This window comes from Aspergillus aculeatinus (assembly GCF_003184765.1).
Source record: "Aspergillus aculeatinus CBS 121060 unplaced genomic scaffold BO66scaffold_100, whole genome shotgun sequence".
Taxonomy (NCBI): domain Eukaryota; kingdom Fungi; phylum Ascomycota; class Eurotiomycetes; order Eurotiales; family Aspergillaceae; genus Aspergillus; species Aspergillus aculeatinus.
In genome coordinates, this window is record NW_020291569.1 from 55,603 (window position 1) to 62,771 (window position 7,169).

The following is a 7,169-nucleotide window of genomic DNA, read 5'->3' on the forward strand; positions in this document are numbered from 1 at the left end:
CATAACATGTGCACGATGAGCCAGCATAATTGCATTCTTCAGATGGGAAAGCACACCCTCCCCTAATCGATCATTGTCACAGATACAAGTCCACCTCACTGAGAATGCGAATACACATCTAGGCTGGCCATAGCCGGACCTCAAGATTCGGAACCTTGCCGCACGAGTTACAGATGGTCATTAATAGGTTGGTAACAAGACTTCAGCCCGCACAGTAACTATAAAGTTCCGGGCTACCGAGGGCTTTGCTCTTAGCGAAGCTTGTACCCCTGGTTGAATACTTATACGTAGAATATTCCTACCTACTAGGTACTGGTATTTATAGTACATCATCTCTGTGATAGGAAGGCTGCCGATTGGAGGATTTCCACATATCGGTTGGACCCGGTCGCCAGGGCAGGTACAAAGCCGAAGGCCATAGATCCTATTTGCGTTGCTTGCGGTGTCTTAATAGTCTGAACGTGAAGATTTCGTCCTTCCAGTTCGGCAGGTAGCGAGCCTACTGTTTACTGAAATCGGCTGTGCAGGAGGTCTAGGTGAGTAGGTAGGGCTGAAATACCTCCAAGTAACATCCCCGAGGTGACTAACCGAGTGGGTAGCAGGGGGTTCTCCGAAAAAGGTGAGTTGTTCTTAATGGTTGGCCGAAGTTCATCTTCAAAAGACAGAGCAGCATTCAAGCAAGATTTGTGGAGGAGAGACTGACGTCAAAAGTCAAACACCAGCGACCCAGGAACCGACCGTTCACTTGAGAGTGGGGTATTACGCCATTCCGTTCTGTCTACCCTGGAGGCCCCAACAATACGGAGTACTGTACCTTTACCCACCTTCCAGGGTCTGGGTTGGACAAGTGGAGCAGAGAGACATCATCAACCAGAGTATCAGACTAGTTAAACGCACCAAGAGTTTTTGAACCTTCCGACTGAGATTTGGGGTGCTCGGTTTTTTTTTTTTTCTTTTTCTTTTTTGTTCTTTTTTTTGTTCTTTTTCTTGGTAGCTAGGACCAGAAAGCGGACGGAAGAGACACCGTAGCAATGGATAGATAGCGTATAACAAGTATGGTGGCGATCTGCTGCATGATAATTAGTAGCCATAACGATGATGGTTGGAGTACTATACTCAGGAAGTATGCACATAGTAGTACGGAGTACTCCGTACATATATGTACTCAGTTGTGAGTAGTTGGTCGGGAAAATCATACATCTTATAGCCCTGCCCGATGGGAAGAGCCTCGCTATAAATAAATCCCTATCGATAGGGGGCTTAGCAGTTAGAACTTAGACTACTCCGTACCTACTCATCAGACATACACCTAGTACTAAACTTATTAGTACTCCGTACGCATACATGTAAATTTATTGAGAGACTAGACTAATTAATCAATAATTCTCCATAGTCCTGTTCGGCAATGCTTTGGACCGGGCTGGGCCCCTCCCGGAGAAGGGAGTCAGTCCTTCATAGAAATCAGAGATATAATGTCTAAGGTATCTATCTATCTATTGAGGGAAGCTTGGACGAGGGAAGGGGAAAGGGGGGGTGGGGGGGGAAGAACGGATTGGGGAAAAGATTGGGATGTTCCGAACTAGCGGGAAATCTTTGCTGGTCACATGCGGGCACGGTGTCCAGCTTCGACAGCCAAATCATCGCCCAGACTCATCCACTGCCGGAGCTGCCGAGGCATTGATTGGTGGGACAATGCTGATTGACGCCGCGACGCCGTCATCGTGACCCGCCCCCATTCTCCCTCCAATTCCCTTCCCGGATTCTGTCTGTCGCAAAAGAGGCAGAGCTCATGACGCACTGCTGCTACCAACCAACCTACTGCTATTACTGCTTTCTGGTCGGAGAAAAAAAAAGGATTAGGTGGACAGACCGGAAGGTTAGCCGGTTATTGAGAGCTGATCATTCACACTGACACGGGTACACTTTCAAGTACGGAGTACCGTAGTGCGCCCTATCCTTCATTCCTCCCTCTCCAACATAATTGCTATAGTACTAAAGTGGACCATTGGCCCGGCATTCGGATTGTTCTTAAACATTTTTCTGTATCATTCTCTTCCTCCTGTTCATCCTGTCTCTCCTCTTCCTTTTCTCCTCCTCTTCCCATCCCTCTCATCTTCCTTTCCCTCCCCACCCAAACCCCTCCCATCTCCCCTTCCTCTCCCAGATTCTCCCGTACCCTCCACATACACAATTGACTCGCAACTTTCCGCCTCTTGAACCTCTTACTTCACGAATCTTGCCCTCGAATTCTAGGTAAGTTATCATCGATTCAATGGCTTGGTTGGAATTACCAGCATGCTCCGTTTTCTCTCTCTCTCTCTCTCCTGAGTCTGACCGGCAAAGAGCCATTGGATAATATAGCATCTATCTATATATATCTTATATTTAACAACAGCCATCCGCCCATTCTCCTCCCAATCAGCTGTTTAAATCCAGCACTGTCCTCGATAATAGAGCGTCAACGAGGACCTCTATAAAATTCCAAGTGCCTAGTGTCTCATTTCACATACCATGGCCTCCCGTCATTCGCGGAAATTCCTGCGACCGCTGCTCTATACGTCACTCGCCACGGCTGCGGGTGCTGGTGTGCTCTACATTTCTTACCGCCCTCGCAATATCCCTGGTTCCGAGGCCCCTGCTGTCCCGCCCCCGGGTTATCACGAAGGCCGCCTGGTGCCGCCTAGTTTTCCCCGCATCAAATCTAGATTGGAGCAGATTGAGGATCTCAAGCGTTCTGCAAAGGGAGATGCATCAGAGGAATATGATCTGCTCGTCATTGGCGGTGGCGCCACTGGCTCAGGAATCGCTCTTGATGCTGCGACTCGAGGATTGAAGGTCGCCATCGTCGAACGCGATGATTTCAGCTCTGGAACCAGCAGCAAGAGTACAAAACTTGTACATGGTGGTGTGCGGTACCTGGAAAAGGCAGTATGGGAATTGGATTATAACCAGTCAGTCGAACCAAACTACTTCCCTGCTTCCGATGAGAGATCTGACAGGTCCCTATTTTAGGTACGCGCTCGTGAGGGAAGCCTTGCGGGAGCGGAAGTACTTCCTGAACACTGCCCCTCATCTTTCCAGCTGGCTTCCGATCATGGTTCCGGTGCAGAAGTGGTGGCAAGCACCCTATTTCTGGGTAGGCACTAAATTTTACGACTTTCTGGCTGGCTCAGAAGGTATTGAGAGCTCCTACTTCCTGACCAAGAGTAAAGCCATCGATGCTTTCCCGATGCTTAGGAAGGATAACCTGATTGGCGCTATGGTCTACTACGGTATGTATCTTCCGTCACGAGGCTAGCAGCCGCTCCGCATCTTAGTATAAGCTCTAATGATTTACGTGGGTAGACGGTGCTCACAATGACTCGAGAATGAACGTTTCCCTTGCAATGACAGCTGCATTGTACGGCGCCACTGTCGTCAATCACATGCAGGTTACCGGCTTGACCAAAGACTCATCTGGCAAGTTAACCGGGGCCCGCCTCAAGGACGTAATACAGGGCAGAAATGGCCAGGAGGAGGAAGAGTTCACCATCAAAGCGAAGGGTATCATCAATGCGACCGGGCCCTTTACTGACTCAATCAGAAAGATGGACGAGCCTGATGTGAAGGAAATTGTGGCACCGAGCTCAGGTGTCCATGTCATTCTACCTGGTTACTATAGTCCGTCAGACATGGGACTGATTGATCCGTCGACATCCGACGGCCGAGTTATCTTCTTCCTGCCTTGGCAGGGAAACACAATTGCTGGCACCACAGATCAACCCACTGAAATCACTACCCAGCCAGAGCCCTCCGAGAAAGACATAAACTGGATCCTCACCGAAGTTCGTCGGTACTTGGCCCCTGACATCAACGTTGAGCGAAGTGATGTGCTCGCCGCCTGGTCCGGCATCCGTCCTTTAGTACGCGATCCTAAGGTCAAGAGTTCTGAGGCTTTGGTTCGTAACCACCTCATCTCAGTCTCCCCATCTGGGTTGTTGACTTGCGCCGGTGGCAAATGGACCACCTATCGGCAAATGGCCGAAGAGGCAGTTGACGAGGCCGTCAACGTCTTTGGCCTGAAGCCCCGAGAAGTATCCGACGCTCCCGATATTAGCGGTGTTGGTGGAAGCGGGCTAGTCGCTGACGGCGCTGTTCTTGATGGCTCTTGTCAGACGCATCAGGTCCGTTTGATTGGTGCCCATGGCTACTCAAAGACCCTTTTCATTAACCTCATCCAACATTATGGGCTCGAGACGGATGTCGCGCAGCATTTAACACAATCATACGGTGATCGAGCTTGGCAGGTTGCGGCTTTGTCTTCGCCGACTAATGCTCGTTTCCCCGTTCGAGGCCAGCGCATCTCGACCCTCTATCCTTTCATCGATGGCGAGGTTCGTTATGCTGTTCGCCACGAGTACGCGCAAACTGCTGTTGATGTTCTCGCACGCCGAACCCGCCTAGCATTCCTCAATGCCGAAGCAGCGCTTGAAGCCCTGCCGAGTGTCATTGATCTGATGGGAGAAGAGTTGAACTGGGATAGTGGCCGGAAGGACGTCGAGTGGAAGGAGAGTGTCCGCTTCTTGTCCTCGATGGGCCTCCCCAAGACCTTCCTCAGTTTGAGTAGAGCGGATGTTGAAGCCGGCAAGGTCAAACAGGTCGATATTGCGCAACGAGCGGCGTTTGCTAGGACAGGTAAGTGACCGAAAACACTGATAATGGCGAGACTGGGGCTAATGTGTTCTTTCTGTGCAGATCCACCAGCGGATGTGCTTGCCAACGACACCCGTTCATCTGACTCCAACAAACTGATCCAACCTGATTCCCCGGCCAACAAATAGAGCAGTCACGCGCCATAGAGCTATTTTGTATAAATAATTGGAAGTGTATACTTGGCACGTTATGTCATCTGGATATCCGACAATGTCGTCTAGATTGTCCCTTCTGGAAAAATTTCAAGCCCTGGGTTTGTGTGTTGTTTGGACTTACCAGCATATGGAGGTGGGTTTTACTTCATGGTGTAGATGGCATGTAGGTGCTGGACCTTCATCTAAAGGAATGTGTAACGAATATTCCTTCTCTCTGCTCATGGCGAGGATGCAACAAGGTGCAATGCCCGCGACGAAATGGAAGGAAGCAAGAAGACAATCAACTTCAGGACGGATCAATCGTCGCCTGTACGTCGTGCACTGGCATCATGTCGCCTGCACCTACAGCCTAGTGACGTCTGCTTACCCTTTGCCGATGAGCTTGTCCACTGCTTGAAGGGTGGAAAATCGGGCTGGCTTGCAAAAATGGTCTTTGAGGGCACAACGTGCTCTCTGGAAAGCCAATTGAATGCCGCAGGCCTGGCCTCTGTTGCTGTTACCTTATTCATGTTAACCGTAAGCCGTCGAAGCAGGGAGGGGCCTTGTGGTACCGAATTTATTCTTTCCCGCCTTCCGATGCGAAGATGTGGGCGGAGGAATGCATTCGTACCATGTTTATGGATTGTAGCCTCCATCATGACACCATGGGCACATACTGCAGCAATTTTGGTCTCGCTTGAGATGAAACATAAGGGACATCCGTGCATCACTCGTATGTATTCCGCGATTTGTGCATATAGCTTTCCCATACGGAACAGTGATCTGGGGAATGATACGATCGAGCCTAAAGTATAACAGACTTCTCAGATAATCAGTCCTTCGTGTCCTCTGCCTGTGACCAAGAATATATTGAAATATGCAGAACATAACTCTGGTTTATATGACACCAAGTATGCAGCGTAATAAAGTACAGCAAGAGCGGTACCAGCCATAATTAGAAAAATACATCGATTGTCCTGAGATAATCGGGAAAGGTAGAGGGGAAGAAGAGAACATGATTATTATGTCAAAACAGGCGCATAAAAAATGTATCAATCGATGTCATGTTTCAAGTTGTGCGCAGCACACCATAAAGAAAAAAGGGAACCCCACAACGCGCGGGGCCGCGCGACAAGGGAGAAGTAAGACCCGAAGATTTCTAATTGATGATCGAGAACACGGAGCGATGGATTTCGAGCGCCCGGAGGTGAGAAAGAGCATATCCGAGCACCCGAAACAAGTCTCCGCGACCAAGGTCACACATGCAGGTAGAGAAGGAGGCGCTCGGTTTGGGTTCAAGGCAGACTGGCTATACCCGAGAACCGGCTTGCCCACTCATGTTGGTTGGAGACTCCGCTCAATAAATGTGAGTGAATGTCGGGTTACGCGAACTCGGCGTCCGCCGGGGTGGCTTCGAGAAGTCACCATCCGTCCCCTCGCTTCGTTTTCATGTTCGCTCAAGGGTCAAGGGACAACGACACCGGATAGAGGACTCTCCCGTAAGCCATTTGGCTGGTTTCCCATCGAGTTCTTTTTCTTCAAATTTCCTTCCCTGACCACGGGAGTCTCATTGCCGGAGGGCCGTGGGTGAAGTAACAACCCTCGAAGTCCTATTCGGATGTTTGAGACCTGGGCTTGTTTGAGGTCCTCTTGTCCAAAAGCGTCCGATTCTGAATGTATCGATCATGCCACCCTTAATTGGGCGGGGAGAATCGATTGCGATGCATCCTCAGTAAGAATACGGTTGCAGCCGGTAAGAGACCAAAGTCAAAAGAGAACACAATGCGCAACACACTTATGTCTTGCTCTCTGCCGCGTTTGGGTCGCCCTTATAATGATCCCAGAACCGTGCGACGGTCCGTTGTGCGACGTTGTTGCCCTTGTACCGATATATGAAGTAGTTGAATAGGGCAAACTCGTCGCGATCGAGTACATAATCCTTCTGCGTGTTTATCTTGTCCCATAAGCTTGCAATGGCTGCCTCCAGGGTATCATTCGTTGCCTTATCGGTATGACCGTCCCGGCCACGCTCCAGGGCCTGCCGCACCTCAGAAGACGACGCTGAAACCGCCATTGGCAACCGAGAGAGAAATGCTCCTAGTTTAAGATAGTTGTTCGGCTCGAAAACACTGGGAGAAGGGAGAATAAAGATAGCGAATGTGGATGTGAGTGGTGCAGGCTCGGAGCATGAGCGGCGCGCAAATTGAATTTGGAGGGAGACAGGGAATAGAAATAAGTTCTTGGGCCCTTGAACGACAGAGAAGGGAAAATTTTTTCCTGAACGGACACGACTGTCTTTGGCAAGCTCCGACCCTCTCAATTTAACAAAGCAGGTGGAGCAGG

General features: G+C 50.0%; 5 protein-coding genes across 5 annotated transcripts; 3 read left to right on the top strand and 2 right to left on the bottom strand.

Annotated features, from left to right (window-relative positions):
- Positions 1 to 731: 731 nt before the first annotated feature.
- On the bottom strand, positions 732 to 1,193 carry BO66DRAFT_22529 (uncharacterized protein). The gene is made up of 2 exons (XM_025642712.1): positions 1,117 to 1,193; positions 732 to 1,066 (listed from the first exon to the last, which is right to left on the bottom strand). Exons 1-2 carry the CDS (start codon positions 1,155 to 1,157, stop codon positions 817 to 819), a joined length of 291 nt encoding a protein of 96 aa, XP_025497625.1. The 5' UTR covers positions 1,158 to 1,193; the 3' UTR covers positions 732 to 816.
- Positions 1,194 to 2,511: 1,318 nt separating this feature from the next.
- BO66DRAFT_337828 (glycerol-3-phosphate dehydrogenase GUT2) lies at positions 2,512 to 4,820 on the top strand (the record flags this gene model as incomplete). The annotated part of the gene is made up of 4 exons (XM_025644341.1): positions 2,512 to 2,951; positions 3,013 to 3,272; positions 3,346 to 4,674; positions 4,735 to 4,820. The coding sequence occupies 4 exons, from the start codon at positions 2,512 to 2,514 to the stop codon at positions 4,818 to 4,820; spliced, it is 2,115 nt and encodes a 704-aa protein (XP_025497626.1).
- Positions 4,821 to 4,894: 74 nt separating this feature from the next.
- Positions 4,895 to 5,742, top strand: BO66DRAFT_22554 (uncharacterized protein). Its single transcript, XM_025642717.1, has one exon. The coding sequence runs from the start codon at positions 5,106 to 5,108 to the stop codon at positions 5,640 to 5,642; it is 537 nt and encodes a 178-aa protein (XP_025497627.1). The 5' UTR covers positions 4,895 to 5,105; the 3' UTR covers positions 5,643 to 5,742.
- On the top strand, positions 5,625 to 6,519 carry BO66DRAFT_22573 (uncharacterized protein). The gene has a single exon (XM_025642719.1). The coding sequence runs from the start codon at positions 5,842 to 5,844 to the stop codon at positions 6,415 to 6,417; it is 576 nt and encodes a 191-aa protein (XP_025497628.1). The 5' UTR covers positions 5,625 to 5,841; the 3' UTR covers positions 6,418 to 6,519.
- On the bottom strand, positions 6,520 to 7,169 carry BO66DRAFT_22542 (uncharacterized protein). Its single transcript, XM_025642715.1, has one exon. It carries the CDS (start codon positions 6,898 to 6,900, stop codon positions 6,622 to 6,624), a length of 279 nt encoding a protein of 92 aa, XP_025497629.1. The 5' UTR covers positions 6,901 to 7,169; the 3' UTR covers positions 6,520 to 6,621.

Bases quoted from the DNA above. Each gene is read 5' to 3' on its own strand.
- BO66DRAFT_22573 (XM_025642719.1), top strand. From the start codon at position 5,842: ATGATTATTATGTCAAAACAGGCGCATAAAAAATGTATCAATCGATGT.
- BO66DRAFT_22542 (XM_025642715.1), bottom strand. From the start codon at position 6,900: ATGGCGGTTTCAGCGTCGTCTTCTGAGGTGCGGCAGGCCCTGGAGCGT.
- BO66DRAFT_22554 (XM_025642717.1), top strand. From the start codon at position 5,106: ATGGAAGGAAGCAAGAAGACAATCAACTTCAGGACGGATCAATCGTCG.
- BO66DRAFT_22529 (XM_025642712.1), bottom strand. From the start codon at position 1,157: ATGTACGGAGTACTCCGTACTACTATGTGCATACTTCCTGA. The intron at 1,067-1,116 runs GTATAGTACTCC...ATCATGCAGCAG, and splicing joins ACTATGTGCATACTTCCTGA to ATCGCCACCATACTTGTTAT.